Source organism: Opisthorchis viverrini, assembly GCF_000715545.1.
Source record: "Opisthorchis viverrini unplaced genomic scaffold opera_v5_410, whole genome shotgun sequence".
Lineage (NCBI taxonomy): Eukaryota > Metazoa > Platyhelminthes > Trematoda > Opisthorchiida > Opisthorchiidae > Opisthorchis > Opisthorchis viverrini.
In genome coordinates this window covers 344418-362481 of record NW_008752068.1, presented here as the reverse complement: position 1 = coordinate 362481, position 18064 = coordinate 344418, and the positions used below count along the sequence as shown (strand labels likewise).

Here is an 18064-nt window from a genome sequence, read left to right as displayed (position 1 = left end):
GCGCATGACATACCAAGACTCAATAGCGTTTTTTATTTTAAAATCGCAACTTGATTGAACCATGTTCCATAGAGGCATCCCTGAAAGTAATGCATCCCTGATTCAGGGCACCTCTGCTTTTATACTTCTGACAAATTCAATTCCAAACGGCGTGAGAACATTTCATTTATTTCGCCCGGTGATAAACCTTTTCAAAATAATGTCTCTTTTAAATTACGACCCCGTTCCTCTGACACAGAGCAATACTTGTTTGTGTAAGGACTAGACCAAAATGTATGCAGAAAATTAAAAAAAAATTCCTGGCTGTTAAATTTTACCCGGTCACTGTCCATCGCAGACCAGACCAGTCAAACAAACGTGTGTTTTGACAGCGGTTATTTGTTTTGAAAAATTCACGGGGAAGCAAATTTTTTGTCTGCTTCCAGCAATTACCCAATGAGAACAAACTCAAGGGAGATCACTGGCTTCGGAGAATCTATCTACAGTAAAATGAAATTATTTAAGTTAGTTTTATTTAGATTCCTCCTCGGAGAAACATATTTGAGCAAACAATGATGAATTCCAGACATCAGAACTGGCTTTCTTACCTAACTCAGGTTTTTATTGTCACGAAACCCAAAGAATCAAAAAGTGGTTTCCAACTTTGATTGTAGACCAGGTGGTTACTAATCCTTTCTCCGAGTATAAGGATTTGTTTGTTTTGTCACCAGTGATAGACATATCGTCATTACACCGAGAAGGTGTTCTGTGAGCAAACATGATGTTCTCACGATTTGTTTCGAAACGTTGTCAATTAAATTACCAAGCTTTGTACACTGATCAACAGTCAACTAATATGAAACCAAGTAACATGCCCAAGCTACCATTTTATCGGTTTTCGTCCCTGCTGTAGGATTTGGTGCCACTCTTCCACTGTCCCAGCAAATTGGGATGCAGGCAAACCTGGATGAAGTAAAGGATGATGACGTTATTTTCCTTGGTGTAAATTGATATTTTACCATTGATTTTTTTATCAGCGGCTATATTTATACTACGAATAACCTTGTGATATTTGATATTCAGGTGAAGTCTTGTCAAGTTAACGTGAACAATCCATAAGCTGGAGAAACTAATCCGGGAAGTCTGTGAAACGAGCATTTAACTAGGAACCTACCTCACTCAAAACAAGTTAAATCCAGTTTAACGGAAAACAGATGCTGAATACTGACCAGGTTATCCTGAAATGGGGATCAAGTGGTCAAACACAGAACCTTGTTGCTAATCCACAAAGCAGTGCTACGAATGATACATGCTGGATCAATAGTTAATTATCTAAATGGCTCTGAAATTTTGAAAAGTTTGAAAATATCAAGTTAAAGAAGTCAGCTGATGACCTGCAGATTATTTGGGTTCGGGTTACAAAAAAGTTACGAGATGACGTGGAGGAATAGTTCAAATCGATCTAGGTAGTAGAAAAGATAGAGATTAATTACCCTTGTGTGGTTGTCCTCATTTTATCACGCAATCCCCCAAGTTTCGAAAAAAATTTGGGTCACCAGGTATCTAACAGCAACAAAATAAAGCTGCCAAGCAGTGAGCTGAACGAAATGTTACCTGAATTCAAGGTTGAATAGCTACTAATTCCAGAAGTCTACAGAATGAGAGAAAGCGGAGTAAGGTGAGGGTAAGGGGAGTAATTACTGAATTTTACCCTGCGTTGAGGGCGCAGGATAAAAAATTCATGTGACTCCAAGTGAACCACACTGACACCAAAATATGATGAGTGATGCAGCATTAAAAATTTAGAGTTAGAAAGTCGATCCTAGCAAAGAATCAAAATTATGAAACGTATTCCATGAGTAGATGGACGACGGAACGTTAGTATCTCTTTATTAGGTATAAGGAGTGAATAGACAAACACGAATGATGAACAAAACACCACGATGTGCGTCAGTACCCGCATAAAATTTCTGCAAGCCAGCATGACCGACTTTGATACTGTGACAGACATAATTATGCTTTCATAAATCTGTTTCTTCTCACAAAATGATGATTTTGTTTTTATAATGATAGAACCACCCTGAATTTGGAAGCACAAAAGCCAAATCTTGATTTGCAGATGCTGATATAGCATGTGGGTATTTAACATACCAAGATGTATAATTATTTCAAATCCACGCTCCCTGACGTGTACTTTTAGCACACTTTCGAGCAATCCCAACAGAGCAGGGTCCGTGTGAACAACGTGATTCTTGAACCCACTTAGCCTGTGGCAGATCCTAAAATATTTTTTCCTCGCCGAAACCGAGTTAACAGGAAATGAAAAAGAATGAAAATCGTTCGGAATAATGAGGTGTCTCACATTTATTGTAATTTGAACGGTTACTTGTAGCGTGGCATCCTCTCTGCAGCCCAATTCTTGTGTTTCCCACCGAAAACATGGCAGAGAATAACAATACGAAAAAAACAACCATAACTTCCCCACATGGAAAGATACTGGATGAAGGCAAACTGTTTGCTACTTTGTAATCTGCCATTTGATTCAAACTATGGTGTTTTTATATTTGTGTTAGAAGTGTAGGATTTAAATGCTTTTCAACATTTCACACATCGCTTTTGTTTTGATGGTCGGACAGTATAACGTCCCTGGTAAGTGCTTAGTGCCGTCAGTCCAATGGCTCTAGCGTTTGAAGCTGTTCATTTGAAGATATAGCACCACATGATCTGCTGACTCCCATTCATAAACCGTAGCAATCTTGAGTGTGGATTTCCAATGACCAAGGTTCTACTTCCATCTTGGCTGACATCCTCTGCCTGCGTAAACCTTGAGACAAACTTTGATGCAAATTTGTTGGTCTTTATTTGTTCACCGAACAGCTGCTGTTTTAGTGAGTAAAAATCAATAAACCTTCACGTTTTAGTTAGATGTGCGCTTATGTGTAGGTTCATGCGAGGACAATAACTAGTCTCCGCGACTATAATACTTTGGAATTAATACTTTCCCCGTCAACTGGTTTGGCACCCCGGGATTCACTCTATACCAGCCCTAAGATGTGCACTACATTGTGCCTCACTAACTGCTTTCGAATTCTTTGGTAGCAGTTTCCGGGCTATATCGTATCCGCAAACAACAGGCATTTATTTTATGCACAGCAATATTTCAAGAAGGAATTTCCGAATATGTTATTTAATTTTATTATTCAATCCATCGTTAGAAGTGTTTGCATTGTCACCCGATACTTTAGTAGCATCGCACCAGTTATATGGCTGTCCGCATCATTTTTTCAGGTTCTTGCAGTTTTCAGCTATTATTTAGAGCCGACATCATAAGGTTGTTACGTCGAGAGTAGACATTTCCTCTCATAATTGTGCATTTGACCCGTACATCAATAATGTTTTCAGAGTGGTAAATGTGTAAAGTGATTCCTGAATAAAGTGTACGCTGAAGTTGTTAGTCATCTACAGACTTACCAGTGAAATATTCATGGTACAACATATCCCTATGTCGGCCTGGTGCTCGCCGTTATCAAGTATGTAGTTCCGAGAAGTGGATCAATCTTTGTTCAAGGTGAAAAGCCTGATTGGACAGGAAGCGATAGCCAGAACTAAAATTGACCCATCCTATTTTTTAAAGTTCTTTATTAGAACGGATATTAGCTAGGCGTGCGACCAGTCCGTTGGTTTGACTGGAATTAATTTTTAAGTAAATAGCGTGTTTTTTACTTGCTACTGGATTTCTTTTTATCGTATCTTATTTTTTGCCTTGTTTAATTCAACTTTTACAGTTAGAGCGAACCAGTGTTTTGCTGATAGCATCTTCATAGAAAACATTTTAAAGTTTAGCCATTCTCGCGAATAAGCTTAATAAATGCCATCAACTTCTGATGGTTTCTCCTAAATTGCCATCGTCTGAGCTGTAAAACAAGAACGAAGAGTGGAAAATTCTAACAACGGATGCGTTCCTAATGCGGCGTATCTCGGAACATATTGCGGTTATTGTTAGGGGATGCCAGAAAAGTGGATTCCACCAATTTGATGCTAGCTTAGCAAAAATATTTTTCGCACCAAATGACTTCTAATCGTGCCAAGGTTTCAAATGTCCAGATTGACCTCTGTGATCAAGGTCCAAACACGCTGAAGTAACATATATAAGCGTTATTATGGTGCACATTGCCGTCAGGAAGTCCAACTCGACATCATTTGCGAACCTTACTCTGTGCAAACCCAACATGCTGCAGAGGAATAGGAAAGCTTCAGGGTACAAAGAACATGTCGAAACAAGGGACGACACCCATTAATGTAGTTGGATTAGTTCGTAAGGAGCGTGGTCGTCAGAAAACCGAGCAATTTCCTCCAAGGAGTGCGGGTTCAAAAGTTTTTTTCGAGTTAGGATTTTGTTACTATTAAAGAGACCTTGTGGTAACTGAAAATGAACAGAGAAAAACTCTCAAACAAAATCTCTATTTAGAGGCATGGTTCTACTTAATATACCGCAAACAAAGACAGAACGTATTTGTGATAAACGATGTTCAAGCTACCTACTAAACCAAATGGTAAGAGTAAGCCGAAACTGCTGGCCGGCATCATTCGTGGTCATTCCTGTGCTCCTAAACGAATGACAATTTCAGGTGTCGCAGTTACATTGAAGTCATTATCGGTGCTACATTAACGCAAGTGAGGTTGTCGTAGCCAGTTCTGGTATATTTATTAACTAAATGACCTAGCTTAGTGAAACGCACTCATGCTTTTGAGTAAGTTTACACACAGCAAAACAAGAAGACTATCTTAGAATGTCGCAGTTTCGAGCTAACAAGGCTTTGCGGACCGATAACGTTTCATCTTAAAAAGGCCTACTGCTATTTGACTCATCTGCAGACCAATTTAGGTTTCATGAAGAAGCCACCTAGAACCCAGCTAAATCCCTCGTTTAGGATGTTCTTAATCAACTGAATGTGATGCATCAGGCCACCTATTCTTCTAGTTGGTTCGATATTTGACATATCGCGATACATTTTATAGATGTAATGCACTATTTATGAGGTTTCTGAAAACTCTTCAAAAACCCACGACCGGTTTCGCCATTCTTGATTAGTGAATTAGGCCTACGAGTACCTTCGGAAATGAGGGACGGTTAAAACTCGCTGGTCTTGGATTGAGGTCATCGGTTCGAACGACACATATGTGAGTACATACGCAGGTGATCGAATGAACTGCGGTCGAAAGTACTGAGTTCTGTGAAGAATTCCAAGTTTAAGAATGGTGGTCATTTGTGGACAAACTCTAATAATCATCAGAATCAAGAGCTGATTATATATGCTAGTTTACTGTTCACAACAGACTGACCTGTGCCTTCACTCTTGCCTTGTATTTTTAACTCAATTTATCCCACCGTTCCTTCTAGTTACGGATGTGATACTGGTATACAGTTCGCATCCCTAGATGCTACGATCAGAAGATAACCCGATTGAATGTTGGATCTATATATCATCTACCTGGGTCCAACAACATCCAAACGTTTGTAGTCCCTCTCTGGCGCGGTGCAAATAACGCTTTATTTGCCCCCTGTATCACAGGTCAAAGCAACTTTATAGCCCATTCACACCGGTTGTAGAGCTTTAACTTTATAGACTTTTTTCAATTTCCCATCACAAATCCAGATAAGCTTGCCGAGCGGCATCTCCCTAGTAACGTAATAAAAGGAGCGTAGATGGTCTTTCTCAATGTCCACTATATCGATGGCAACGTCATAAGATTAACAGATGTAACCTTATAATACCGCACAACTGAGGATCAGAGCACACGTGAGACCACTAACGCTGCCACCAACCTAACTGGTGGGACCAGTTTCAGTCAGAGCTAATTACACCTACAGGTAGGGTAGTAGTTGCTATAACTAGCATCGGTAGAACCAACCGGAGGAATCAGCAGCGCGTAATAATAGTGCACTTATCGAGATACAACGTTTCCGGCCAAGTGATTAGAATGTCACTACAACAACAACGGATCAGAAGGCCCCCCGACGTTTGGTCGAGACAAGCCCACACATTTGCCCTGCTTCATCCTTCCAGGTAATCATGAGATGCAACGGGTCACGCATCCAAGTGCGTGATGGCGACGCCCATCAGTGGCCTGAAGGTTTTTGTGCTTGTAGAAAGAGCAAGTTAGATTGGGCCGGATAGTGTAGGCTGCGATGACGTTCCTAGTTCCAGTTTTGTGATATTTTGCGCCTGTCAAAAAATACATCGTTCTGTAGGAAAGCTGTTTACATGGAGCTATTTAAATCGCAATCAAGGTGGGCCAGCATTTGATCAAGCATTAAACCAGTATATGCAGGTGCGGCTGGAAACAGAGATTTCTCTTTTCGCGTAAGTCAGATCGGTTCGACTGTGTCGCCTATCACGTGATAGTACCGATCGCATTCCCGATTAACTGTTACACCTCACTGCCCTTTGTTGTGCTATATGTGTACACTATAGAATGCATGCCTTCATTCTCGTTAAAGATGATTGATATACTGTCAGCAACATGTCATTAGGGATGACAAGCTACTAACTTTCCTTTTCAAATCAACGGAAAAATTGTTGCTGATCAACCTATAATGGACAGAACTGAATACTGGCCTTTGTAGTCAGCTCTGCTTTAACTCGGTTGCCACACGTGATCAACCAGAATTGATTAACTTTGTCCTATCGAAATGGATCAGCTCAAAAAAGTGAGCATGGCTTGATCGAGTTAGAAAATCCATTTGCAAACACAATCACAGCCGCTTGTATGCGCTGTCCATTAGCTGAACCAATCAGAACGTACAACATCTAACCTTAAATTTACTCCACTGCCTTGTGCATTCAAGCTTTAGCCAGACTTAGAGCGATAATCAGACTAGCCAGTTTAACTAGATTTATTGGTCAAAATTATGATTGAACCATTTGAACGCAAACCCGATCAGTCCAGATTATAATATTGATGCGAAAATTTACAGTCAAGTCTGTAAAGTGAACTGATACCAGAATATTATCCGCAGTTTCCCATATCCATCGAATTGTCGAACAGAAGGCGGTGCGCCTGAGTTTGGTTCTTTGAATAAAGAGCTCGAATAACAGCGTTTACCGGAAGAGTTCTCTGGCTGCACTCTTCTTTTCCGCAAAACGTGTAGGACAGATGACTGAACTGAATAACATATACAACTCCTGGAAGATCCTTAAGATCACAGGTCATATAACATTACTCAGTCAGTAAAACTGGTACTCTCAGAGCGATGCGTGAGTTATTATGAGCGCGTGACAATGAGCAAAAGCGTTCTGAGGAATGTCATTCTCCGTGGCCGACCGCATCTCCCAGCAACGTAAAATGATGATCGGATGGACACTATGTTTGATCGCAAATCCAACGCTTCGTAATCGCGAAAAAGACGAACTAACCCCCCAAACTTTATGTGATTTTATCAAACATTCCCAAGTTTATTAGATGGATTACCAAAGATTTGCAATCCAGATATCTACATTCACCCCAATTTTGGGTTGGTGAGTCACTAACCTTACCTTCGTTAAGTGAGATCTGTGAGAACAATCCTCATAGGACCGTGAAAATACCTTGGAAATTTTACTGTACCTAGAAAGTGATGGCAACTTAATTACGAATACACGCTCTTTTGGTGTGTAGACTTTATGTATAGTTGTGCGCATGTAGAGGCTTGTCGGCAGGCGAAGTTTTCCTCGGGAAAACTGTATGTATAAAAATGCACTTTACTGAAACGTGTGAAAATTCAGAGAGGCTCATTTACGTCTAACATCCCTACATATTCATCACCTTAAGAATCCTATTCTTATACCAAACAAGTTAGGTTTTATTTTCAAAGTACCAGGTATGAACGGCCTGCTGATTTAACTACGGAGAGTTTTGCTGGACTGATTTGTGGAAAGACTGTGGCAAAGTGCGGAAACCGAAGTTCAAGCCGTATTATTTTACAAAATTATTTGGAAGAGGTTTCAACTGGTGCTAAGGACAAGAAAATTTAATCACTATTTTAGTGGACTCCAGTTGAACATCATCTTGCTCGTCGGTTCGACGGTTCAACCCAAGGATATCCGGATGCTTCAGTATTATATTCTGTAATCCATTTAGACAGAATAGTATCTGCACTTTACTAGTTTGTGTTTGTCGTGACAAAAACATTCACCGGCGCTCATCTTACTTCACAATGACAGACTCATCTACAAGTCAGATACATCGGATGGAGAGAGTTAGACCATGGCAACTGTATTATGGTCAAATATTTATTCGGGTGTTTTTATAAGAAAGCATCTGGAAGTTCGTAGAAAGTGTACTTCAGAGTCAATCACCTCAAAGTAATTAATTGTTCTTGTATACCTGCGGCATTTGAATTTTAGTGGTTTGTATGCTCTAGCGGATGTATGAAGACGCGAACTTTGACAGCAGTCACCGGGTGATCTGAACTTGTAACATAGGCCTGAAGAGCCCCAATAAGAAAAAAAGGTTTAGGATCAGCAACCTATATTTTACCTAAAATTTGCATACAGGATGTCTGCTTACACCAATATTCATAAAAGCGATCGTTACGCTCTCACCATAAGAGAGAATCTGTAGAACTTGTACGAAAGCTTGCCAACTACGCTGAATAACGATAGAGATTTCGTGCTTAGGACATTCGTTTTGGTTTGTCAGTCCTGAGGGCTGAAATAGTGGCAGTTTGTCATTTTCCTTGGTCCATGATATATATGCTTAGGCATTCATAAATAACACTACCACACACGAAAGTGAATATTACGTAGGCCAAACCCATCGATAGGAGCGTACGCCTGCGCCGAGCGATTCGGTCAAACTTTCGTTTTCAGAAAACAGAGCTTCACACCGCAGTAAATATAACTTCAATAGTAAGGCTTGCAGTCAATTTTCTCCCGTCGTCACATTCCATTTTGAGACAAGACGTACAAACTTTGGTTGCTTCCGGAGTGTAAGTCTTATTTTTTGGTACAATCTCCCACGTTCTGAATATTTTATGAGGTTGTTTGTCTGAATCAGTCTGGTGCGTAATGTTTTTTCTACGTTGCTTTGGTTGCAACCTGGGCGTTGTTTCCAATCTGCAAAATCTAATGCACAATGACCTGGATGATCTGGAAGTATTTCATGATACAAAGCGACTGGATTTTGATAATCTGAATCATTCTTGTAATCATTTATTGCTAGATTATGAGGAGCGAAGCATTTTTTTAAGAAACACACAATCTATGCGCTGAGTTAAAATTCAACTTTGGTTCAAATCTAGTCTTAAGGGTACTTTAAGGCACTGTGTGAAGAGAAATGAGATTGCAAAACATCTAGATTTCAGTTTTGAAAGTTTCGTTCAAACTTATACCAGAGCCTTTGGAAGTCTAAAAATAAAATGTTTGACAGACGCACAACAAAACTAGGTCAGTCATCAATGAAACGATTCGATCCTCAGAAGAGGACACCCAAAACAACTTGAGGGCACTCGCTTCCTCAGAAGAGAGAATTTCGTTGAAATAGGTCTCGAGGGACTAATCCGAAGGGGCAAAGTTTTTGAAAGTTTAAAAACTGTATCCTGTTGACCGCCTAAGTTAAGTGCCTTTGAGACGTGCATCAAATCTCCGATGAAATTATTTGACGATCTAAATTTCACGACAAAGGAGTGAATGGAATAAATTCCGTCTTTGGAGAGGCTAAAACAACCTTAAATGAGCAGTCTTCCCGGGGGATATACCGGTTAGCCGGGTCCCATACTGGAAGAATCTTTCCAGGATGGCAGATATTAGAAGAGAGGGAAATTATAGGTATTTACCGGTTAACCTACATCATATTTTATGACCACTGGCGCGAAAATCCGCCCTAATTAATTCCCAGCTTGAGGTTTCTCAATTCTTAATGGTTGTTTCTATCATTATCCTGGGTGTTTTGTAATTATAGTGTAATAAAATGCCACTCGTTATCTAGCTATAAGGACAAAACGAGTCGACAGGATCGGACGTGCTTCGTGTTTTTTATTTGGTGTGCTGTCAACACAAGTGCGTGGAGTAGCATTCAAACAACCCTTCTAAAAACACTGCCACTAAAACTAAACTGAATTCCTCGCATCGGTCAGCATTTTGCTCTTCAGGACATGGAAATAGCCTTTTGTGTGGTGTACAAATAGATAAATCGAGGATTTGCACGCACCAACCAAGAAGACCTAAATTCCAGATGTACGATTTTGGCAGTGTTTATTCTATCGAAATTTGTCTACATGCATTCACTTTTCACACACACCATCATCAATTTCCCCACTGATTATTTACTGTTTAGTGGTGGATAAACACATGAGTGTCTAAACCGTAGTTCCCCAAGTTTACAGACTGCATTTTACCAAGCTGCTGCACCTATGTTAAGTAAGCAGGTGGGCATTCTCTACCAATACATTTGCAGCTTGGTGGTAGTTGATCTGACGAATGATTTCAAATATTGTTGGCGGGTCCGAGTGAATTGATTATACCACTTATTCCGGTGAACCCTCCCAACGAGAAGCATCAGTGCGACTTACCTGCACGACAGGGGCCACATATACAGGAATGAGCCATTTACTTTTATCTTTGAATTTGTGATATTTATCGAATTCGGTTTCACGTTTGAGTCGCCAACTAATTGTCGGTGCTGTTAGCATGCTTTGGTTAACTAGTCTCCTCAGAGCAGATTTCCAGGCCACTTCATGAAATTCACCTGGTTTATCGAACCGTTCCCACTCTGTGATCTTACTTTGGAAGGCGTTTTCCACGAAAAGGTTTAACGCCTGTGACTATCATTACCCTCACGGAAACTATATTTCACATTTCAAGAGGAGATCTGCTAGTACACTCCTGAAAATTCATGAAGTTGACCTGAAGACTGTTGCAAATGCTAACTTTCAATGATTTTAATGAAAACTTATTATAAAAGATTGGATTACGAACATGTGTTCGGCAGCATCACACAGTTATAAAGGCGATAACAGCAGTGTTTAACACTAGTAATTTACGAATCATTTGATTCAGTACATTTTAGCTTAGAAGGGAGCTTTCTGCAAATTGCCTGGATGCGTTTATCCTCCGTAGGCCAAGCACAGTAACTTTTTCGAAACATTTGAATTCATCCTTCAATCACTGATGTACTAATTGAAATTATGTATTGTTTGGCTAATATAAACTGCAAAAACGACAGAATTTAGCATTCATACGCGATCCACGGATTTCTGTATTTACTCATCTTTATTTTCTTCTTTTGGAAACCAAAGAGTAGTGCTTATTTTTATATAAGTTCTAATGTTATGAACGTTCAATAATCTACTCGATGAATCTTTCACCACTCTTTATCCAATTTAAACATTGCTATTTATATTTTGTCGGTGGCAAAAGATTCTCCAAAATATTATTTGATTTTAAGTTGTGTAAGTTTGTTTCCACTCCTTTTGTCTCCAAAAGGAACACAAGTAGACCACTCTATGGCCAAAATTCGCCTATTCATAGAGTGAGAGGATTTTCTTCGTAGTTAACGGATGAAATGCATCTTTCTACCACAGCCGCCAGAACATCGCATTGGAATTTGAAAGGCTTTTACCGCTCCTACTGAACACCGCCGAAGTGATGTTCAAATACGGCCATCGGACTTCGAGTTTGGTTAGCACATCTAATTTCATATTAATAGGTGAGAAGTTTAGCTTGCTTTCGTTACTATGCCTCGTGCCCCGTAGACACCGTTCTCAGACTACCACAGTGTCTCGAGTGTCCTATTTTTGTCGCTTGTTGTAGACTCTATTGTAGTCCTGAGTGGGCTAGTCTTCAGTGGTCGACGCAGCAGTTCCATTCCCAGATTCGTGCTTTGTTCTTGTGGCAACTTCTTCGTGGCGAACAATAAGCACACGACACAAAAGCTGTCTGGATAATTTGGAGATAATTTTGGCTCAGAATTTATCTACTTTGGTGAATATATTGCATTCGTTTCTTTTGTGTTTTGCATGTGCAGTACAAAGCCCTCCCAATAAGTGAGTCCTTCAAAAACAAACGCAAACATTAACCTTCAATGCGCCTAATGGTCCGCCATAATATCGTCAGCTAAGGAGACTGGAAAACATTTTGGAGAAGGATATTGCAGTCATTCTAGAAACATCGGAGATTGCATTCTATTATTCCGTTTTTCTGCCGCACAATTTTTTTGCAATTAAATTCACAATTACCTCAATTATCCAGTTTAATGCGGCGTTGCACCCAAAGTAGGAGATGTGTCGCTATCTTTCAAGCGAAATTCGCAATTTCCATTCGCTCGAATATGACTCCGAACTACTCACGAAGATGAGCATCCAGTCATTTGTTTATTGACGCTTAACTCAGACTTACATGAGTTTGGAAAATTTGCAGACCTTTTCAAATGGAACATACGGCCACACTTGACTAGTTATTTAACAGTGTCACGGTCCACTTTTGGTGGCTTGGATTTATTGGAGACTATCAACAGTAGGTACAGATCGTGTCTGTGATGGAGGGAACTAAGTTGTTTTGCAAACTAGCAGAATTCAAAGCATCCTTCTGGATGTATTTCTGGCATCAGTATCACAATATTTTTAACCTTTTGTCAGTGTCCATGGAACGGCCGAATCTCTCTAATTCGTCAAAGTATACCAAATTCTGATACAAAGAACGTTGATTTGTCTAATGTACAGCCAAACACGTCCTTCCGTTTGTTAGTTTGCCCTGTGTACACAAAACTGAAGGACCTAGAACAAATTATTCAGAGTTGGTAGCTGGTTGATTTTACGTCCTTGATTAGTAGAGAAGTTTCATCTCAAAACTTTGAGACAGCAGACAGATATCGGTTCCAGGCAGAAAAAATCGAGTTTGTGCAAAGCTTTTTAGGTGAGCATTCTGAATATCCTAATGTATGACTTGTTTGAATTGTGTTTCATCATGCCCTCAAGGGAGGATGTACGGCAGTGAAGCGTCAGTACCAACATTCGTGTTGCTGTCTTTGACGATGACGATGATGATGATGATAACAAGGGAGGATTCAGTGTATTGTTTTTCGGAAATGGGTGGCTGGTCGAACATATGTGCTTAATGACTCGTTTCCTGGCTAGAACTGATTAACTATAGGATTGGACGCAAAATCGAACCATTTATGAGAAGGAAGACATAAAGTAAGAAAATGTGCGTGCCTGTTGGTGCAAAGGTTATCTACTACAGTTGGATATCCGGCTAATGTGATGGATTTGCCCTGGTTTGCTTTAGCTGCAGAATGGTCTGCAGAAAGATGGTGATCACTAGGCATTTCGGTTGCGATTTAGATGAGGTCCTAACCATGTGAAGTATTTTTAGCATAGCTATAGATTATACCATAAAGAGAGGAGCAAATTTCCTTCGTAACCAGCAGAACCGATGTCTACACTCAACGGAACGTGTACAATAAGTCAACCTGGAGTTGTCGGTATAAAAACGTTCATAGTTTCATCCCTCAGATGACACGTTGGATGCAATCAGGAACACTGAGAGAAAATGCTTACCTAGATTAGATTTTTTGACGCAGTATGTAAAATGAAGTCGAAGCCGAAGTCGTCCAAGTAGTCGAACCAAAATATATTCTCTGGTGCTTCCTTCCACAAGAGATTAGATAATCAATATTTTAACTACAAGTCTCTCTGCTACGGCATATATGTATATATATTTAATGGAATATCAGAATTTTTACATCTTTTTGTTTTCAATTGAGAAAGGAAATTCTGTTCATTTATGTCTCACTTAACTACCACCCTTAAAAAGCTTGCCAAAAAATTCTGAGGCTGTCAGCTGCATCACAGATTAGAAGAAAACCAGTGCATAAGTTGCCCAGAAAATGCAAGGGACGCTGAATAATTACAGGAGTATCAGCCACATCAGGCCAGCAGATACACCACAAGCATGATGTGATGTAAACAGCTGATGGTATTTATCGCAGGGGACATCATTAAAGAGCTCAGTCCTTTCCCTATTTTCCAGTAGAACTCTTAATCCAACTTGTTATAGATTGCGAGTAAGGTCCGATTACTACATCTATTTCATCGGCTGATGAGTCAGTACTGATGATCGATTCCGGCCTGCTAGCCATAAGGCACTTGCAATAGTAAATGGGAAGTGAGATTCAAGAACTGCTGGTTTTGTAATGCGGATTAATAATTCATTTATATGGGGAATCCCTCTTTTCGGCATTTAAGATTTTTAGAAACCTTAAGGTAGCTCGTTTTTGGGAGCCAAAGAAACCAGGTATCACAATGAGTATCTACTGAGAATACATAAATTCTCTTTACGGATACTCACTTGTTGTGGGCATTCTTGTAACCAGACTATGAAAGAATGCAATGTTTTCAAATAATCTGCATTTTCCACCTGCCACTGAAAGGCAAACTCCAGACCCAAGAAAGCATTAATTCTCCAGTGAAACGGCCTTCCTTAGGGAAAAGAACCGATTTGTTGGATTGTAAGTGAAAGGAAGTAAAGATACTTAACAGTATGAATAATTCTGACAGACGGATGGGCGCACTGCGGTGAAAAGGTGGTTAAAGTTAAGTAGATAAGATGAGAATCGCGGTGTCTGTGAAAAATCGATACTTACGTTAGCAGCGAATTTCACTTTGTGAGTCGGCGTGAGAGTATCATTGGTTACTTTGGTAGTTAGGCTTGCTATTTGAGAGCTGCAGTTGGCTCATCATTACAGGGTCGGTTTCTTTCAGTTTGGGCTTCACAATTATTCGCTCCAGCAGTCGTGTGAAGTTTGCTCCTTGTCCATATGATTCCGCTTTATTTTGCCTTTCTGTGTAACGTGAAGCAAAGTGTGCGCATCAAGCAGAGACTATAAAGTTTCTTTCGTCGTTCACTTTGTGATGTGATATTTGGCCACACAGTTGAGAGTCCCGGGAAAATGACCCATTTTCCAACGCGGTTAGACTGCAAATTAGGTCGAGTAAAGTGGCGTCGAATTGCCTAGGTCAGAATCATAGTGGTGTTCCTAAGATGTTCAATCGTTACCATCGTTTTATGTGAAAAATGCAGAATGTCCCATATCAACCACTCAATTAATACGTTCCATACCCAATCCGCTCCTTTATAGTTCAGGAGAGAAGCTTAGCTTAAAAACAATCTTATGAGCAACTTAATGAGCTGCTATCCACTTTAGCTAAGCAGGTGAGCAGTCGCATAATCTTAATTCTTCACTGGTGAAAATCAGAGAACATGACGAGTACTAAGCGCTTGTGAATGAGCCGAACCAACCGGATAAAATGCAAAGTAAGTCGTTTGTACTCATATGCTTGATATGACATACTTAACCCTAACCCGAAATCCGAAAGCATTCGTACTCAAGACATGAGACAACACGCCTTTTGATGGTTTTCTGACCGGTTTTTAAAGAGATCAGAGCCAAAACCTACAGTATGATTGCTGTCGATGAGGATTCAATTTTTCTGACTCTGTCAAATTCGTGGTATGATCAACAGAGAATAAGCCCTGAACATTTGACGACAACAGTTTTGTCTAATTTGTCTGCGTGTGCAATGCGAGGTATATTTACAGGCATGGATAATCAGTGGGGCAAGATTCTCTTTGTGCCCCGATTCCTGCATTGTCTGAACTATTTCCTAGTTGCTGAATTCCCCAGCATATAGTCATTGCGAAGAGGAATCCAAAATGAGGTGAGGACATGAAACGAGTTAAAATGGACTTTGATTATCCGATGAACTGCGAAAAGATCAATAAGTTTTTCAGTAGTGCCACAATAAAAATTATATTTTTCAATATCAGTGTGTTCAAAACTACGCTAAATGCAAGCTAGATACCGTAGATCAAGCAGTAGTCTGTTTACCAGCTTCACCTACGACTTACTGGCTTAAGCGGGAACAGGTTCACCGGTTCAGGAGCAACCATTCGGGTGCCTTCAGACTATAAAAATGAAAAAGTGGTAACGTACTCCTCTTGTATGTCCTACCTTCGAGGTTCAAAACCCTACAGGGCTATGAACTACCGACGAGCACTAATAAGAGCGAACATCGACTTCAGTGATTCCCACCTTTGCTGTGGACAAACTAGATTGATTGCATCAGGTCAAGAAGAGGCCCGTTGAAAGGAGAGTAGTGTAAAAACAAAAATTGAAAAAAATTGCTCATAATGTTGCTGAAAAATTTGCTGGGAGGTTCAAAACCCTACAGGGCTATGAACTACTGACGAGCACTAATAAGAGCGAACATCGACTTCAGTGATTCCCACCTTTGCTGTGGACAAACTAGATTGATTGCATCAGGTCAAGAAGAGGCCCGTTGAAAGGAGAGTAGTGTAAAAACAAAAATTGAAAAAAATTGCTCATAATGTTGCTGAAAATTTGCTGGCAGCCCACGACCGGTCTCGCCCTCTTTGGGGCTCATCATGTAGGTGCAGTCCTCGAGTTTCCGTCAACCTTGTGTTCTACTTGAAAACAAGTTACACGAAATTAGCGAAACTAAATTGCAAACTAATTTGGTTCTTCGGGAGACTCACATGGAACCCAGCTGAATTTCTCGTTTGTGATGTTTCCAGGCAACTGAATGTGCTGCACAAGGCCGTCTCATGTTTCACTCGCTACGTCATTCAAGATATCGCCATATACATATACATATATATATATATTTGTAATGCAATGCACTGCTCATAAGGTTGCTGGAAAATTCCAGACAGCCCACGACCGGTTTCCCCTTCTTATGGCGCATCAGGTAGGCGCGACTCTCGAATTTTCGTCAACTTTATGTTCTACTTGAAACCAAATTGCAAGAAATTAGCGAAATACACTGATTTGCGGACAAATTCGTTTTCAAGAGAGACCCACCTGGAACCCAGATGAATCTCTCGGTTTTGATGTTTCCCAGAAGGGGAGAAATACTTTCATTTGCGAATTGTGTAGAGATCATAAGCATCTGGTATCGGACAACTTCACAGTGCTAATTCAGTATATGAAATCCCACCCTTTAGTTTTATTCCTTGTAGTTTACATTCTATACTGACCTGGATCCTAGAAACAGGATACACTCACCGGTGTATTGGTTTACTCCAGATGGATGATGTCGGTGAAGTCTCCGAAGCGGAAGAGATTGATGAACAAGGGCGCTGTTAGTTTTCAAACCAACCGTACATTCTTGTAAAACGGTTCACCAACCTCTTTGGAAAAACCAGTAGCCGACTTGTCACCTGCTCGACTATACTATAGCTAGTTTGGCATGTGATAAAAAGTTTTTTTTTTAGGAAATTTGATAAACCGGTAGGCCTTTGAAATTTTTTCGGAAAATTTGGAATAATCGTTAAAATTTTTGTGCTTTATCAATGCGAATCGTGTGCCAGTCAACTTATTTGATAAGTAGCTAAACTTTTCAAAACATTCAATTTTTATTGAAAAGATCAAGAAATTTTTAGAACACATATCATCAACATTCAGCTTTGTATAATTTGGACCTGCATACCAAATGCGAATCAAAGTCCCGTCGATTTAATCTTTTGACTTTTGTAAGTATAGCTGTGAAAATACTGCAGATTTCCGTATGCTAGTTCCGCGAAAAGGTAAAAAATATTGTTGAAAGCGGGTGTGTGGAAAATATGAGGCAATAGACTCAAAAGACCACTGGGACGTCATGGCTATTTCCTGTGAGATTTCTCACGCCTAATTGGAATCCCAGCTGTGCCGGATATGACGTAAAGTATTAAAAAGTTCGGAGAAAGTATGAAGCAGACCTTGGTAGAATCGAATCTTCCTTCTTAAGGGCAAAAACTTATTTTCTTTTATCATGGCTAAGATGAAAACGATGTGAAATTTACTGAAACATTTTCCTCATTAAGGTGGAGGTACAAGTCTCACGCGGATTGCAGTGGAATGAATACAGCTTTTTGAAGCTTGCTATGACTGAGTTCTAACAAACTATTGATCTTGCTTTCTGACTGCTGCAGATGCCATCAAAGGCTTATATTTGAATATCTCTGTTTCATTTTTTTCTCCTTTCATAGAGCGTGCTTCTCCGTTTAGTTGTTCCCATTTTGTGTTCTTTCCCTCTCTTCTTATTTTT

The 18064-nt window shown here is 40.0% G+C and overlaps 1 protein-coding gene across 1 annotated transcript in view; it reads right to left on the bottom strand.

Moving 5' to 3' along the window:
• Window positions 1-10568, bottom strand: part of T265_10822 (hypothetical protein) — a gene marked incomplete at both ends in the record, with an annotated part of 31939 nt that extends 21371 nt beyond the window's left edge. The window contains one exon of the mRNA XM_009177301.1: window positions 10532-10568. Coding sequence (XP_009175565.1) covers window positions 10532-10568 — 37 coding nt within the window. The remainder of the gene's footprint in view (window positions 1-10531) is intronic.
• Between the last annotated feature and the right edge of the window lie 7496 nt (window positions 10569-18064).